At 42.5% G+C, this 18,983-nt stretch overlaps 1 protein-coding gene across 4 annotated transcripts in view; it reads left to right on the forward strand.

Moving 5' to 3' along the window:
* The first annotated feature begins 1,769 nt into the window (after window positions 1–1,769).
* The window catches only part of slc12a5b (solute carrier family 12 member 5b), a 78,149-nt gene continuing 60,935 nt past the window's right edge, over window positions 1,770–18,983 (forward strand). For all 4 annotated transcript variants that reach the window (XR_013800450.1, XR_013800451.1, XM_079637545.1 and 1 more), the window contains exon 1: window positions 1,770–1,996. Coding sequence is in view for 2 of the 4 variants with exons in the window: in XM_079637545.1 (XP_079493671.1) it covers window positions 1,942–1,996 (55 nt within the window). In the remaining 2 variants the exon portion in view is untranslated. The remainder of the gene's footprint in view (window positions 1,997–18,983) is intronic.

Below are 18,983 nucleotides of genomic sequence, written 5' to 3' on the forward strand. Positions count from 1 at the left end.
TTTACATGGTTATTAATTAATTTCAGGGCTAGGAGGATGAATGAAACTCTGCTCCACAATGTCCAACTCCACCAGCACTCCCTCAGGGATGAACATGCTGGCTCACACACCTGGTCAGACTTGGCTTGGTTTGGGTCTGCAGCAGGCTGTGGCTCTGGGTCCTAGCCGGGCATAGGCATTGGCTCTGGGTCTGTGGCGGGCGTTCTCAGACGAGGTCTATGAAGGCTGCTTCTAGATCCATGTATGGTCCTGTATTCTGTCATAGTGCAGGCAAGGGAAGAGGAGTAGAGGATCTAAATTGCAGCGGTTTCAAAGACGAATGTAAAATAAGACAATCAAGAAGGCAACCAATCAGTAACCAAACCAACTAGCAATGGGATCAAATGGAACTAAACACAGGAAGGTAAACATGAGAACCAAAAGAAAACCAACATAAGAGTCCAGACATAGAACATAACCGTTAGTTGAGTCATGCTCATTCCTATTACTGTACAATAACATAATTTATACAACTGAAATTTTTTAAAATATGATTAGTGTACGTCGAAATTAGCATAAACCTCAACATGTTTTAAATAATTTATTATATTATAAAAAAAAGTATATTAAAATACTTAAAAATATATATATATATATTGAAATGTATTTATTTCATGTTAGCACTGCCCAATGTTTAGAAAGCTTTTTGTAAATTGTTACCAGACTCACACTTAGACTGTCACAATCACGTTTGTTTGGACTCTTTGTGTTTCGTCATCATCTACCTTAATCATTCACTTATCAATCACTACCATTATTACCTGTTTACATGTTTGGTTCTGTTTCAGTTCAGTGTCCATTGTCGTCTATTGTATGGTTGTGTTGCTTTGCTGTTCTCCATATATGGATTTACCAGTGGATTTATTAAAAAACTGCCTACTATCTTCATCTTCGTGTTCATGTACATTTACCCAGCACAACCCGTGACACAGGCTCTATACTTGTTAGTGTTGGTTTGGCGCTGGTGTAGCTGGTTACCAATTTATTTATTTATTTATTGTCTAGCGTATTTGCTTGCTACAGAACACCATCTAAAACAAATCATATGCTAGCAACAAGCTGTGCTGCTCTTTACAGCAAGGAAGAGCAACAATAGAAATGTCTGTAGTTTTCAGACTTGGAAATTGGACTTGCAGTGGACTTGCAAATTAGCAACCAAGACTATCAACTGTATAGCGACACCTTTACAACCACTCAAAACACCCTAGCAACCACATATCAACATGTTTAAAACCACTCTGCACATTAGCAATGACCTAGCAACCAGCCTTTACACTCTTGCACGGACAAACACTAATAAACACTTTCCTAATAAACAATTATAAATGGTAAAAATGCTGATTTATTTTAGATCTTTTGGGTAGTGAATTCCCAAGGAAAACAACCACCTGAGATGTAAAGCTAGTAGACCATATGCAACCTTTTTTGATTTCACTTCAGTATTTCTGATATGAACATAGTTTGACATGGTGATGTCATAGAAATGGAAAAAGAAAGCATGGTAAAGGAAAAGGCAAATCCTGATCACTGCATTGTGATAATGGTGAGGCACAGGCAGCCTGTGGATGCATAGCGGAGAGAAAAGCAGAGAGACGACATGCAGTGTGAGTGTTTGAGAGAAAAAAAAAATGTGCTCTTAAGCATTCCATCATTTACGTCCCTGCAGCCTCTCTGTCCCCCAACCCCTCCTCCTAGAGAGAGAGAGAGAGGCAATACGCAAGGCAGCAAACGGCAAGAGAGGACTCCAGTCTGCTGAAGCACAGCACTGCTTGCTTTCTTGAGAGGAGAGAGGCAGAGAACCACTAGCCTTCTCCTCCTCCATCCGTGTGTGTGTGTGTGTGAGGCTGGTGGACACAGCAGCAGTGTTAGCATTAGCAGGGGATCTGTGCTCGATCTTCCAAAATGCTCAACAACCTCACTGAATGCGAAGAGGGCGATGGGGGACCCAACAGTCAGGGTGAGTGGTCTGATCCTGCAATTGGGAGTGTGTGTGCGTGAGTGTGCAGATGATGAGCAAATGTGCCTTTTTACCGGTCACTGGTTATGGTACCAGTTTAAGCTGTAGTATTTGTGTGTGTGTGTGTGTGTAATATGGACCAATCATGCACCAATGACAACTGCTTGTGAGTGTGTGTGGGAGAAACAAGATGTCAGTATAGGAGTGCAAATATTTGTGTACTATCATAATCAATGTTGTTTGTGTGGTGTGAGTGTGTGTGTGTGTAAAGAAAAAGAAGAGAGGAAAAGCTTTAAAGGAACGATATGGTTGTGTGTGTGTGTGTGTGTGTGTGTGTGTGTGTGTGTGTGTGTGTGTGTGTGTGTGTGTGTGTGTGTGTGTGTGTGTGTGTGTGTGTGTGTGTGTGTGTGTGTGTGTGTGTGTGTGCGTGCGTGTGTGTGTGTGTGTGTCTGTTGGTGTGTATGCAGCTTTGGCAAAGGCTCGTGCTGCAAGGTTGCTGTGAGGAGAATGATAATGCTTTCTGTGTCTGTCTGATGAAGTACAGACAGCAGTGTTTGTGGGTGTGTGTATATTTGTTTTGTGTGTGTGTGTGTGTGTGTATGGTCCAGTGTTGTCACCTCCTTGCCCCTTTAAAAAAAAGTCTGTAGAAATAGGCCTAATCAACTGTGTTAAAATGAAGATTTTTTTAACAGGTGTTTATTTTGATTATTGCACTGCATTTTAACACATGGTCCTGGCAGAAATTTACCAGTACATCAATTCCGTTCTAGTTTTTTTTTTTTTTTTTTTTTTTTTGCAGTGTCTGTCTGTTGCTTAATCTTATTTAATTTCAACAGGCAGTAATTTGGATCTCTTTGTCTTAGATCCTCGAGAATAATTGGAATAATTGAAGCGTCCTAACAAAAGCAGACCTTCGGTGCATTTCATGTCGGTAACCTCTTAAAAAGTGAAAGAGGGTCTGAGATGCAAGATCTCAGTTTCTAAAAGAGCTTCGTACCTACAGGTAGAGCTGCAGCCTGTGAGAGAGGAATTAAATTAGCTTGTACCTGACCTCCTCTCGCATGCGTTCTTATCAACCCCCTGCAGTACAGCAGAAGCTGCACTCATTATGAGTGGCGAAACGTTCTGTGCATGTGTTATGCACTCAAATGTTACAAATTGCATCTGTTGAGGCAATTAAGTGAACAGCTCCCTTATTAAATGCACCGTAGTACAAGTGTCATGATCGGATTGCAGTGGTTCTTGCAGAGACGCTGTCCGCGGTGCTGAAATTGATTCTGATTGAGCTGCTGGTGTCAGTGGAGCTCTCCGTGGTTCTGAAACAGTCTGTGATTGCATGCATTGTGAATGCACACTCATTCTGGGCCCTCTGTCGATGACGGACTGATCTGTTTTGTGTAGACATGAGTGGAACTGGCTGCAGACTGCTGCATTATAGCTTTTGCTTCTTTTCAAAGGGTCTCTCTCTCTCTCTCTCTCTCTCTTTTTTTTTTTTTCTCTGCCTCGCTTCCTTCAAAGTCCAATGCTGCCCTGAATTTTCTCTCTCTCTTCCTCCCATCAGGGGGTAGGGACAGTACTGCAGTGGTGCTAATGCCTATTTGGTCATAAAATTCATGCTTGGTAGCTCACCAGCTAAAACAGTCCCAAAACAGTCTTGTTCTGTCATTCTCATTTTGGGGGAATACAAAGCAGACACAATTCTCTTAAATGTAAACCAAAAAAAAAAAAAAAAAAAATCTATATTTTTAAATGATTAACTTCAAATAGTTACATTTAAATAAATTAATATAAAATAAATAAAAGTACACACACACACACACACACACACACATACACACAGACACACACACCACTGTCAGTCTGAGTCATTGATGGATTGGCTTAATTTTCACGTGTTAGCATATGTAAGAAATAAAGAAATAACAATTATTTAACCGTTTTACAGCCTAAATGTTTCTATTTTAATGTTATAAGTTTCATAAAACAAAATCTAAAAAGATATTTCCAAGAATATACAAAAAAATAGTCTGTATTAAACTGTTTACACATGCTTTGCATGCAATTTTTCACTCATGTTCACCTATAATTATCCTGTCTAATCATCTTATCTGATTCCAATCAGTCAAACAGTTTTCTACCCAGTAAAGTTTATTTTTATTTTTTATGAGTGGATCATATCTTTAACCCACTTAAAATATTAGAGAATATATTTTTCTTTGAAAAGCTATACAGAAAACAACAAGGATTGACTTTGAAGTAATTTTTTGCAATTATATAAACATAGAAAATGGTTGGCTGTAAATATGTTCTTTTCTCTACTATCACTATTTGACAGCATCTCAAATCTTAAAATTCAAAGACTTGTCAGCTGAACTTTCAGTGGAGAGAATGTCATTTTATATGTAATGATTTGTCAGTTAACACACATGCTGACTTCTCTTGCAGAATAATGTGCGTTATAATGACAGTGCAGTTGCATCACTCACGGAGTAACCGGACACACCGGACCCTAGGTGTTTTCTCTCAGTGGATAATGAGGTTTGAGATTTCTGATTGCATTATGACACGGGTGATCTTTGGCATTTGTTAGCGAGGAAGAAGGCTGGACTAGATTAGTTGAGAAATTGGATTCAAGGCAGAAGGAAATTGATTGTTGGTTGTCTTCAGAGACACTACATGGAAGACACAAACACCTCACAGCTCCAAACTAACATGATTATGAACAGTGTTAAAGATATCATTGTGGTCCAAGAGGTGATATTACTCAAAAAAATATATTACTGTTATTAGTTAAAGATGGGTGGCTTAATTTTATAATCTGCATGTTGTTTATCATGAGCAATGTAAAAAGTACAGCACAGAATGAGGGAACAAATATATTCTATCAATATGCAAAAAAAGAGTGTACAGTGATGGCTGCTTGTCCTTGTGGTGAAGTCTCAGGTCAAGTGAGCATCAGGCCAGATGGCACAGACCTGTTTTAACAGCTGCAGACACATGAAGACATTAAAACATAACAGGACTACCCTAAATTAGTAACATCTAGAGGACTAGCTGTCCTCAAAAACCAGCCACACACTAACAGACCAAGAGGGAACTATTTGTTCTTAAAGAGGACCTACTGTATTATGCTTTTTTTACATTTTCAACTTGTGTAATGTTGTTGTTCAAAGGATGAAAAAGGGAGTTATTCTCCCAGTATATACCAGTAAGCACGGTTTCTGACCTGCCTAAAATGCCACAAAATCCCCCCATTTAAAGAATTCCAACACAAGGCATACACTGGAAAAGAAGGGGCAAGACCTGGGAAAGTTGTGTTAGTAGTGTGCTGAAATTCACATTTACGGTAAGGGGCGTGACATTTCCGAAACATGCTTAAAGTGGTTGACCAATCACAACACACTGGCTCAGCTCGACCAATCAGAGCACATTGTGCTTTTCGGAAGCAGGGGCTTCATCGAGACAAACTACACACTGCGTTTAGAGAAAAGTTATGTGATAAATTGTGTTTTTTGAACATTCAAGAATGAAAACCTATTCTAGTAGACCCCAAAAAACTAAATCATGCCATAATATGGCCTCTTTAAGCAAGCTTAATTGTTTGGACTTTGCTATACGCATTATACTGTCATGTGCTAAGGAACTAACTTTTTTTTTATCTGACATGACAAAATATGTTTGTTGGTATAACCTACAGTATGCATTCAGGATGATTAAGTCATGTAGAATATATTTAGACTTGAATTAAACCAATTTAAATGCGTTTTTAGGTTACCTTACAAAACAGTTCTGTGCAGGCAGACACAGCCATCACAATAATAATACCATGACGCACTCTTTCTTTAAAAAAAAAAAAAGGAGCTGCCAGAAGCTGTGAGTTATGTCAAAACATACAGTATTCATAAAGTCGTAACACTCCTCTTTCACATAAACCATATTATAAAGTGCACCATTCATTGTTACCTCATAAAGTTCATTCAGGATTGTCAACAGACATGCAAAATCACAGATATTTTTATGACTCTCCTTCATAAGACACAGAGGCTAATAAATACTTTACTGCTGGTTAATCATAACTGCAGCATTGCCTGGATAAAGATACAGTAGAACGCACGGTTAGAGGATTTGTTTGATGTAATGTTTTAATCAACACGTCATGTGTCAACAACAGCAACACCTCTCAGCCAATCAACTCACAGCATCTTAAACGTGTAGTGTGAGTACGCCTGATACACAAGCTGCCACAATCATGACAAGAAACAAAAAGACAAGCAACAAAAATGTACTTCCTGTCAGCTCATTGCTTAGACAGGATCCATGCAGAGACTTGTGTCGGATGTTTATTAACAAAAATATCTGGCTTAGCTCTGAGTTATGGCGTTCATGGACAAGTAGACTGTTGTGAAAATTGGTTGCAGTTTATCTTTTAAAAACATCAGGTTATGTGTATGTCATTTAAATGTTTCAGTTGTATTTATAGTGACTACTGTCTTTTATAGCAGCTTATTGTAACTCGTTTGCATTTTTTATGTTTTAAGGGCCGTTCACTCCAAGAACGATGATTATAAAGATAGCCATATCGATAACTATATTAGCATCCACACCAGCGAACAATAACGATCTGTTTATTATAAATCTGCTGCTGGTTTGTTGTCTGCCACTTTAAATGCTCGAGCTCTTTAAAGCAGGATGGATTCTGATTGGCTGTCAGTGGATTTATTGTTCGTCAGCTGGAAAGATGATGAGGATGATAACTATAAAGATAATGATAAAGATATGGTTCTAAAAATCGTTCTCAATATTAAAAAATGGCAGAGTTCTCACCACAGCTATAATTATAACGGCACAGAGAAACGACATAGGAATCACTTTCAGAGCGATTTATCCAGGTAATGAATAACTAAAACACTGACAGCCAATCAGAATCCATCCTGCTTTAATGAGCTTGAGCATTTAAAGCGACAGACAAGCAAGCTTAGAATAAATAGAACAATATCTTCCGCTGGTGTGGCCACTACCGTAATATGGTTATCGCTATAGTTATCGTACTTGGTCTGATCGGGCCTTTAGGCTTATGCACAATTCAAAAACGAATTGGGAACACCATTTAAATTCAAATCATATATATGGTAGTGAGCAGAATGCAGAACCGTAATTCAAATTTAATTCAGTTGAATTTGAATTCAATATTGGTTTAGGGTTAGTTCCATGGAATTACGGACTATTTACAGTAATTACTATAGTAACTACATGAAACGTGTAACAAAAACACAGTGTTTTCCAATTTTCACTACCTAATTCATAAGATGACAACTAAACACCATTAACATGTGACGTAGTGAGTCCATACAGTATACAATTTGTGTAATAATACTTCACATATTAATTTTTTTATATAATAGCATAGGTAGTAGTCAGCTAGTTATCCGTTGCAAAAAAATAATTCCTGGGGTAGGTGTGCATTTCATGTGTTTTAGGGTCAGGACGATGTAGTTCTTATGTAATTGTGGCAGTGTAGTGAGTATTATGTCACTGCAAAAGACCATGCATTATATAAGAATATTTCCCTAATGCCACATAAAGGATTTTTATATGCCCTCCTGTAATCCTGCTGATGTATTTGCCCTTGATGGATGGTTTTGTTAAGTTGTCATGGCCAGCTGTCTCTGGCAGGTGCCTGGGAAGCCATTTTATGGTGAGAACAGAGGGGAGGGCAGAGGCTGTTAGGTGAGACATAAGAAAAGAGCAAGAATAACAGTCTGAAGAGAGGAGATGAAAGGCTATTGAGACTTCATGCAATGTACAAGTTGTCAGAAGGTTAATCACATGTTGGTTAAACAGTGTATACACCGTTTGGTCATAAAGAGGGGCACCAGCAAGTGATAGTTATACCAAATTATAGTTCAGTGGTGTAATTTTTGTTTAGTATGCAAAGGGACCTGGGCTCAAATTATGATTTTAATATTCTGTATACAAAAGCCACCATGACATCTGCTAACAATCACATTATTTCCTACATGACACGCGCTGATTGGCCTCAGCTGATTGCGCAGCCAATGAGATTGCTTGCTCAACATTGAAATAGTCATGTTCAGTTAGGGGTGGGCAATATACCGGTATACACAATAAACCAATAGAAATTTGTCAACCGGTAGATTTTGTATTATGACACGGTTATGACATTGCTAAGCTGTGCTGTCACAAAAGCTTATCATTTGAATAAGATTTTAAGCCTTGCGGTTTAAAAATGAAGTGATTTTAAACCTTTCAAGTGCAAGAAGCAGCGGAAGGGAACTCATTTTGGTATGTACGCTGTTTGAGAGACTGTTTCTGAGCGCACCTGAACACACCTGAAGTTTTTTGTGCCTTATTGTGTTTGAATGGTCAAATATGCCCACTTGTGTGTCAAAATGGCCGTCTTTTTGAAAAAGCATCCTCTTAGAATAAATCAACAGTCGGTTGTGTCTTAAGTGAGTGTAAATAGTTGAGAAATAAAACACGTGTATCAGTGTATTGGATCCGTGCATTCGGCCTTGAAAGTGACAGCAGCCTAATATACCTTCTGCAGACTTTGTCATGAATGTTAATCAAACAACGAAATAAAGAAAATCTCTTCCTGCTCTTGACTGAATCACCTTTGTAACTTTAATTAGAATCAATATTTATTTAATTTACACAGTGAAGACTATGCATTGTTTTTTGTACATTTGATTACTTTACAGTTTATGTAGTGTTTCTTATCTCTGGTGCTTGAATTTTTACAGGTAGGTCAATTTAATTTGTCATTGTTCTAGTGTAGTCCTATTGCTTAAAATGAGTTGAATTGCTCTTTCTTTATCACTGACACTTTACTTGTCTTCAGTAAGCTTGAGATTTTATTTTATTTTTTTACTTATTGTGATATTGAATAAGTAAAAAGTGTTTTACTTTTTTTATTTAATTTATTTAATTTATTTAATTTTTAATTTTTTACTTATTGTGTATCAATAATTTTGATTTCATAAAAACCTTATTTAAACCAAAAATTCTAATATTGTGATACATATCGTTAGTGTGACACATATTTACTCATATAGTGATATACGATTTTTAAGCTGGCCCTGTAGTTCCTCAGAAACCCTCCACCAGCTCCACCTGCCTAGATCTGCTACAGGTTTTTCCGTATGCCAATTGAAGCAGCAGCAACAGCACACTTAACATTCTCAAGAGTCACACCTATTTCTAAATATGTTTGTCATTCCCAAACACTGACTGTGTGAAGTTGTGAACATATCATAGAGAGTTGGCAGCACATACTCTCCGTGTTTGACTTGCTGGTTACGCATGAACACTCACCACAGCGATGTCCAATCGTTTGTGACGCTGACATGCTCATCTCTGTCTTGTGTGTGACTGCTGGTTGTAGAATGTAGTGCTGCTAATCTGCACCAGTTTTTAAGCTCATGAAGACAAGCAAACATACACAACTATACCCTCGGCCCCTTTATTTGTGTCCACTGAATTGAAAAGAATGAAGTCTGTCTGGGACTTCTGATGGTTATAGGAAACGTCTCGGCTCCAGTGAGGTCTGCGTGTTTGCTCTGTTTATTGTCACCTTCCTGCTGTGAGTTAAGAATTGATTAAGTTTCAGTCTGAAGTGCCAAATCAGAGAACGCAGTGGCATTGAAAAAATAATGAAATTAGTCTTGCATAACCGCAATGAATATTAAAGAGAGAGAGAGAGAGGTGCACATTGTGGTACGCATTGTGTTGCTCATAAAGGTGACGATGGTTCTTTGAATTCTTAGTTCTGTTTTGTCTTTTCTGGTTACTCAGATAGATAGGTCTGCAGTTCTGGTCCTTGAATCCGATTGAGCAGCGTTCCAAGAGTGCTGATGTAACACTGGGACTTTTCACTGTTTGTCTGTTCCCTTTCGAAGGGAACTCGACAATACGTCATCGACGCTATGGGGAACGCCTCAGGCGTGACAGGTGTCTGAAATCACAATCAAATCACGGCAATCACATTGACCGGCGACAGCCCGTGAATCATTACGTGAATGATTAACGTGCGACCTGGAAGTATATAAGGGCGCCTTGCAAACATGACAAATCATCTTTTCGTCTTCAGGGACTGTTTTGTCTGTAACCGCTTTTGAAAATCAGGTATTTATGAAATGCACTGAGAAGGCTGAGTGTTTTCAACTGTGCTTTTTCTGTCTGGAGGAAGAGCGCGCACAGGCAGTTCTTGAGGGAACTGCCTGTACAATTGCGAGCGTTTTTCTTTGAGAACGCTCCGATCTCGTCTGACCCTCTCCTTGAGAGAAGAGGGCTCAGCATCTGGGTGTAAAAAAAAAAAAAAAATTGATCCCAGATGAAGCCCGCCGATCGCCTTGAGAGGGGTATAATCCTCTCAAGCGATGCGGCGGCTGACGAGATTAAGCAGTGAGTGCTTTTCCGGACAAACAGGAGATGGCTGATGAGGGTGGTGATAATCAATCTTCTCAGCCACCCTGCCCCGTGTATGCTGAACTGGTGGTTTTATGGTAACGTTGGGGGAAAATCGCTCACTATGAGAGCGTTTTTTCCTCAGTCATAAAACCACTAGCTCAGGTGAGCCTTTCATTTCTTCCCGATCTCATACTGAGATCGAGAGGACATGGAAGAACCCATACTCTGCCCGTGTCCACCGACATCAGCGGGCTAGTCTCACTGATGTTGAGGTGATAGGAGAGCATGGGTATGTGTCGATGCCGCCCATTGACGAGACGTTTGCAACTATCTCGTGTCTGGACAGGCGTCTACACTGAGAGCTCAAACCCTGCCAGTTGAATGGCAGAGCATACACGCCAGCGGGTCAGGCCGGTGCTACCCTGCACATCATGGTGGTGTTGCAGGTACACCAGGCCAATCTGCTGGGGGATCTCGTCCAGGGGGTGGGGCCCCTGAGGCGGTTACTGAGCTGCGCCACGGAGTGAACCTGGCCGACATCGGGGAGAAGAGAGAAAGTCTTTCTCCTCGATTCGCCCTCGCCCTCTGAGCTTTTTGGCACCTCCGTGTAGGCGGTGGCTGGAAAGTTCAGAGAGGCGAGGGCGCGCTCAGCTGTATTAGGACAAATACATACCGCTGAGATCCGTATCCACACCCAGACAGACGGGAGGGCCTGGCCCATCATGGTCCGGGGACCTTAGACAGGGCCAGAGAGCCAGTGTCGCCTCTCGTGCGCCTCCTCCGTGGAGGAGTAGATCGCTGTAGAGGTGCAACTCCCGCAAGAAGAGGGATCTGAGGGAGGTGATCCAGCACGATTGCACACAGCATTGGCATGGATCACCTCCCCCTGAGGGCGTGATTATATCTTAGCCCTCTCCTCTCTTCCCCGACTCCCCAGACACTTTCTACATCAGGCCTGAGGCTGGGCTCATGGTTAGAACAATGTTCTGTTGGCCTGCCTCTGCTTGGTTAGGAGAGTGCCTCTTTCAGGCATGTATAGGTGGTAGACCCCATGTTCATAAAGAACTGTCTGGTAAGTCTTCACTTCGCACGCCGCAGGTGAGCTGAGTGGTCTTCTTTAAGAGTAATTTGTGTGCAACTAACACTAAAATTTATCTCTCTACAGACCTCGTTCCCTGTATAGAGCTATGGGGTCATGTAAGGTACATTTTTGGATTATTAGGGCCCTGAAGTCCCCCTTTAGGTGGCTAGAACGACTATCTTAGCCCTCGGGCTGTTAGCCACCTCAGGGTAGAGTAGTTGGTCTCCCTCCCATAGGATTTTTATCTTGGAGTATAGACTGACGCTAGTGCTTCAGATAGATCTTATGTCCGGTCCATGGGACCGTCTGACTTCCTTCCTGAGTACATCGCCCCCTTGAGCTCTGTTTGGGTTTTCAGTGGGCTGAGCGATTCTGCAGCCAGTTGTATGAAATAATAACTATTTTTCTAGTAAGGCTGTGGCTCCTCCGAGCCCTCAGGTAGATCTATGCTTGCAGGCTGGCCCTCACCAGGGCCGCCTCTGTAGCTGGCCTAGGCTGTGCCAGGGATAGTGGAGGCGCTCTGCTTAAGCATTTCTGCCTCTGAGCCTTCACTGTGTGAATATAGGTTCCTAGCATCCCTGTATGACAGCCTCCTCCAATGGGAGTCGTTAGGCCAAGGCCCGCCCCCTTCTCTGCATTCTGGGGCGACAAGTGTAATGCAGCGTGGTGCAGAGGCATGGTTTATAAAGATCCTGGGTTAGGCCTCAAATAGGCCTCCCCGGTACAATGTGTCTTTATTGAGCAGGGTTAGGCCGCCTTTCGCCTCACGAAGAGGCTGGGTCTGTCTGCCCGACCCTGCCGTGCAGAACTAGCATACGGATATGGGCTGCCAGTATAGGCTTTACTCACCTCGCTGAGCTACTGCTCAAGCGTCGGGTTGTAGGTGGTTGGCTCACAAACAAGCCCCACTCCCCTAGGTTGGGCACAGATACTTTTTCTGTCACCCCTAGAGCCACTGGCGGGCCCGCACCCTGGTAAACCTCAGGGTGAGGTGGAGAGTATTCCCCTGTGATACAGGGCAGGTCTGAGTCCTTCACTTTCAGTTCTGTATTATCCTACCTCGCACCACTATGGCTCGGGTTGAGCGGAAAGTTCTAGCCTTCACTTCTTTTTTGGTCGAAGTACGCTCCCCTGAAGCCAGAGCATTGCCATGAGCTGACGCCCATGCTTACAGATGGTAGGCCCCTGGCTCTGGGGCCTCCATTGAGGCAGAGTGGCGTATGTTGTACTCCCCTTGCTCAAAGGGTGCTAGCGCTTTTGCTGAGTACACTGCCATGGGCAATGTGATTAGGTACCAGAATGCTGTAGGCGCTGTGTAAACAGCTTGTCTGCCAACGAAGGCTGCGCCATTAGGTAGTAGGCCTCAGCAGGCCTCCTGTATGGGCAGCCCCCAAGTGGGCGCTGTAGGCCAGCTCACTTCAAAAAAGTGTTGCTGGCCTTGGTGGTTCGGGCAGTTGACTCACTGATGGGTAGTAGGCCCTAAACAGGCCTCCTCGGAAGTGAGTCCCAACATTGTGGGACTTACTTGTTGGTGTGGTATGATTCCCAACAGTGTACCTTTGGAGCAGATTGACTTGCTGTCAGCTAGTAGGCCCAACCAGGCCTCCCTGATAGGCGAGTCCCCAGTGGGCTGGCCTTAGCAGGCCGCCTTCGAACCGTCACCCAGATTCAGGGCTCTTAGCTACCAGTTGTTTAAGATTACTTTCAGGTAGTAGGCCTCCTCAGGCCTCCCTGAAGGTGAATTCCCACTTACGGTGGCTATCAGGTAGTAGGCCTTACCAGGCCTCCCTGTAGGCAAGCCCAAAGGACAGGCAACTGGACAGCTAGCCTGACCTACTATCAGGTAGTAGGCCTCACCGGGCCTCCCTGAAGGCATGTTCTCACGTAATGTGATTATCAGGTGGTAGGCCGCTAACCGGGCCTCCCTGAATGTGAGCTCCCAAGTATTGTGGCTGTCAGATAGTAGGCCTCACCAGGCCTCCCTGAAGGTAGTTCCCACATACTGTGGTTATCAGGTTACAGGCCTCACCAGGCCTTCCTGGTCATGAGCTCCCACATGCTGGGGTTATCAGGTAGTAGGCCTCACCAGGCCTCCCTGAAGGTGAGTTCCCTCATACTGTGGTTATCAGGTTACAGGCCTCACCAGGCCTTCCTGGTTATGAGTCTCCACATGTCAGGTTACGGGCCTCACTCGGCCTTCCTGAATGTGGGCTCCCACATATTGTGGTTATTAGGTTACAGGCCTCATCCGGCCTTCCTGGTTTTGAGCTCCCACACACTGTGGTCGCTAGGTTACAGGCCTCACCAGGCCTTCCTGGTCATGAGAGCTCCCACATACTGGGGTTATCAGGTGACAGGCCTCACCAGGCCTTCCTGGTTATGAGCTCCCACATACTGTGGTTATCAGGTTACAGGCCTCACCAGGCCTTCCTGGTTATGAGCTCCCACATACTGTGGTTATCAGGTTACAGGCCTCACTAGGCCTTCCTGGTCATGAGAGCTCCCACATACTGGAGTTATCAGGTTACAGGCCTCACCAGGCCTTCCTGGTTATGAGCTCCCACATACTGTGGTTATCAGGTTACAGGCCTCACCAGGCCTTCCTGGTTATGAGCTCCCACATACTGTGGTTATCAGGTAGTAGGCCTCCAGGCCTCCCTGTGAGTGGTTCCCCAACCATGCTGGGTTCTGGAAGCTAGTGGCCGCCTGCTATCAGTTCAGCTGGCCTTATTAGGCCGTTGCTAAAAGCGAGCTCGTGCCCTGGCTCAACTAAAGTGTTCATCCTCTGCTTCTGGTTCCCTCCGGGAACTTCTTACTCTGCCTACAGCCTGGTTCCTACCAGTCGGTCCATTGCTCCCCTCACTAAGGGTCTCTATGAGTGTTTGGACTCCTGAGTCTGGTCAGACGGTCGTAGGCCTCTCGTGAGGCCTCCCAGTTAGATCAGCCCCTAGGCCTTCACAGGCCTCCTCAGTGTTTCAAACACAAACACTGGGTAGATCCATGGATCGAGTAGAGAAACTCCCCTCTCTAGCAAGGGTTGTAAAGCACTATGCTGAGTCATACTCTCCGGGATATCCCGTCTCTGAGATCCGGGCTGAGGGTTCACTGCCAGCTTCGCAGTCCCTCGGGTTGGATGCCTTACCTAAGGCAAATGTCCAGAGGCTCTGTCTCCAGACAGACAGGAATTTGGCCAGACTGAAGTGTCCGACGTAGTGACACCAGGTCAGGCCGTCCTGGTGGCATTTCGGGTGGTATATTCCCCCGAATAGTGACTGGCTGGGGTTCCCTCGGGTTCCCTAGCCACATTCCCTAGAAGGGACCCCTTCTAAATTGAAGTTGTGGTCCTAGGCCTTTGAGCAGGCCCAGGTAGGCCTTCGGATTACATATTTGGAGTTCCTCCTGTTAGGCTTATAGCTTGGGCTATGACCGTAGGGAATGCTGTCACTGACAGCCCAGTGTGACCTGAGGGTGAGTGGTTCTTGCATTTCTTTTGAATTTGCTGGTTCTGACAGTTGTCACTGCCTCCTGGCATGCACTCCCCTTAGCATGGCGGCGTGGGTATATCGTTCCCCATAGCGTCGATGACGTATTGTCGAGTTCCCTTCGAAAGGGAACGTCTCAGGTTACAACTGTAACCTTTGTTCCCTGAGAACAGGGAACGAGACAATACGTCTCCCTGCCATGCCTCGGGGCCTGCCTACCAAACAGTCCCTTCAGACGAAGGATGATTTGTCATGTTTGCAAGGCGCCCTTATATACTTCCAGGTCGCACGTTAATCATTCACGTAATGATTCACGGGCTGTCGCCGGTCAATGTGATTGCCGTGATTTGATTGTGATTTCAGACACCTGTCACGCCTGAGGCGTTCCCCATAGCGTCGATGACGTATTGTCTCGTTCCCTGTTCTCAGGGAACAAAGGTTACAGTTGTAACCTGAGACGTTTTTTGCTCATTCCAGACAGACTTTCAGTTTGTGCATTACTGATGCAGATTTTTCTGTGAACCCTGTAATGGACTGGTCACCATTAAGTGTGTTTCCCTGATTCCTACTTCAGTGACACTTTCTGCAGGTCATTGAATAACTGTCTAAAATGATTCATAAAAAAATGATGGTTCAGTCAGGAATTGAACAGTCGTTGAATCATTCATTAAAACTAAAGTTCCAGCAGTGGTTTTGTTTAGAACTATTTAGGTTTGCAGAGCAAATAAGTAACTAGCAACATTGTGTCTAAAATGTACGTCACTCAATACTAACTTCTTGCCATTTTGAACTGTTGTATAAACTATAAATAGTTTTTACATATTTTACACGTCTTCCATTTGTTCGTTTGCAGGCAAAATCCAGTCATTTCAACAGGGATCCTTGTGAATGGGAATTATGTATAAGTACATACTGTAATGTACATTATGTATAAGTGCGAAAGATTTCCCAATGCAAATTTCACATCGGGTTCAAGTTATCAGTTGAATTCCATGCGTTGATCAGCAGAAAGCTGATTGGTTTGAAAGTGACTTCTGTGTGCAGTGTTTCATAAATCACTACACCATTGACAATGGACCTTTTTGCCCGCCGAATTTCTCTGAAATGTCGCAAATGTGATCGCACCTCATTTTAGGCATTAAACTTCTGATATTCAGTGTAGTTTAACACTTCTATAGAAGCGACACATTAGTCCATACACTGCTGAGAACAAGAGTAGAGATGGAAATGAAGAAATGGTACATGCTGTCCCTGTGAGTGCCGGATGAGTCAGTTTCACCCCGAGTGCTCTGTGCGCTTTCTCCACTTCTCTCTCTTAATCGCCGATTCTTTTGCTCTCCTTTCACAGTAGGTTGAGGATCTCCTTCTCTCATCTGGAACTGTACTAAATCCCTCAGCTGGTTTTCATGCATGTCTCTCTCATTTCTGTTCTCCGTTTTCATTGGTCCACGTTGCCCTGTCCTCTCTTATCCTCTTTAAATAAGGGAGTTAGCTGAGCAGGTCTTTTGTTGCTGTAGAATTGATGGATTTCCATGTTTCCTTTGTGAAACAATTTTCATAGATTTGATGTATGAGAAAATGACATTCTGTCAGCTTACACACATTTCAGTCATTTTTTCTCTTGGCTTTGTGTATGTCTGCATGTATGTGGGTATGTAGCTGCATGCTTATCCATGCAATGGAGTATTGCACATTTTTGCCAAATATTTCTCAATATTGTCTCGTATGGGTGTTTGCATATGGGCATGTTTAGGTAATGATTTTTATTCAAACGTTTAGTTTATTCCCATTTAGCTAACAGTAAAATCATTGGGTTTTTTTGACCTTGACATTTATATTGCCCTAATCAGCATAAATCATGCTAGATTTCACACAATAATAATGTAATTAGTACTTAATTGTTGCAGTCAGCATTAACATTGCATGGGAGTTTGATCTTCAGTCATCTTAAGTGACCTTTTCCACAGCTTTGCGCGTTGCATATAAATGGCTGTATTGATAGAGACAACATGATCTCCAAGGGCAAGATGATTTATGACATGGCACGTTGTTCACAGACACAACAGATTTCGAAGGTTTCGAGGCAGTCGACATGTTCATCCGCAAGACAGTGACATATGATGTCGCATCCCATGTGAAAAGAAGCTCTGTGTGTGTTTTGTCCAAAAGCATGACCCTCTTTCTACAGGACTGTCTTCACACCATGTGCCCTTGAAGTCTGGTAAAGTCTGCCAGTATTGGCTCTTAACACTTTGTCGTACTCTCCCGCTCTGTGGGACGAACCTTTAATAGCCGCTCTGCTGGCTGGAATTCCGTGAATGGGCGCTGATCTCTGTAAGCTGGCCTTTTAAGTAGCAGTATGCAGGTCTATCTTAGACCAGTCTGACCTAAGAAAGCTTAAATGTCAGTACAACCATCTCTTAAAAAAAGGGTCATTTGTGTAGTATGCAGGGATGAACTGGCTGTAGGGAACACATGGAGTTTTCTTAGTGGGTTGGTTGACTTGTGACCTCTTGATTAAATAAATAAATATTCAAAGATTTAAAGGGGAAAAAGTTCATTTATAGGCACTAAGCTCTCAGATGTGCGTGTGATGCCGCTTTTTTTCGTTTTTTCCGCAGCCAATATCATTGAAAATTATTTGTACATGTATGGTTGTCACGTTTAGTTTTGGGTTTGTTTCATGTTCATGTTTCATGTCTTTTATTTTGAAGTTTTGTTTCTGGTGTATTGTCATGTGACTTCCTTGCCATCGTGTGATTTTGTCTGAATCTGTAATCGCCCCCTAAACCCTTATTCACTATTCCCTACGTAAATCACTAATACTGTTCACTTGAAGGAGTTAATGAAAAGGCGTGAGTGAATTCGGACTGCCGTTGAGTGTAAATCAGTTGTACACTCTATATTGCAGTGCAATGTGGGATTGAATGAGTGCACTCAATAACGTACACTATCGTTTCGGACACCACTACAAATGGCTGTCCCCTCAAATAACGCCCTATTTGAGGGTATAGGGGGGATTTCGGATTCAGCCTATGTCCTGTGCTTTCCTAGTCTCTTGTGTAATGTTCTGATTGGTTCCCTCGTTATACACTGAAAACCCTTATAAGTGAATTTGAGTAAACTCGTTCCCTCAATTTAATTGAGTAATGGGGTCTCCCAAAACGTGTATATTTAAGTTTACTTAACTTGGTGCTTATGTAGACTTGACTTAAATTGTTTAGTTCACCAAACTTGACGATTATTTAATGTACTTAAACAATAAAGTTCACTTAACTTAGTGTTAATTTCAAGTGTATTTGTATATTTAAGAAAACTCAACATGAAAATGTAACTGAAATTAGAATTTAATTCTACATTTTAAAGTTATTATTTTTGACTGCACTCTTAACCCGAATTAGTTGACTTTACTCGCAAATCGCGTGGAAACCCGTTGCCCTATACCACTTTAGTTTTTACACAAGCTGAAACTAAATATGTTGAGTTGCGAGTGTCACCATTGTTGATCTGTTGGATTTCCTGCTGTATAAATCACCGAACTTTCATATCAATCATATGGAAAGACACAGACAATAAGAGATTGAACTCTAGATGATGTGAGGTGCAACTGACTTATAATCTTTATTGCTCATCATTGCTCTTCAGTGTCACATGATCCTTCAGAAATCATTATAATATGCCGATTTGGTAACATTTAATATTATTAATATTATTACAGTATTATAAATACTGAAAACAGTTGTATTGAATGAAACATTCTGCATGGAGTCACCTGTCATACTGCTTCTATCAGGTGACTCCATGCAAATCATTTTATGTTTGAAGGAATCACAGTAGTGATGAAAAAGCTGAATGAATTATGTGGATTTGAAGCATGAATACGTTATGTCTGGTGCATTACATGCATATCTGTGTGTGTGTGTGTGTGTGTGTGTGTGTGTGTGTGTGTGTGTGTGTGTGTGTGTGTGTGTGTGTGTGTGTGTGTGTGTGTGTG

The sequence above is a fragment of the Phoxinus phoxinus genome (assembly GCF_949152265.1).
Source record: "Phoxinus phoxinus genome assembly, chromosome: 15".
Taxonomy (NCBI): Eukaryota; Metazoa; Chordata; class Actinopteri; order Cypriniformes; family Leuciscidae; genus Phoxinus; species Phoxinus phoxinus.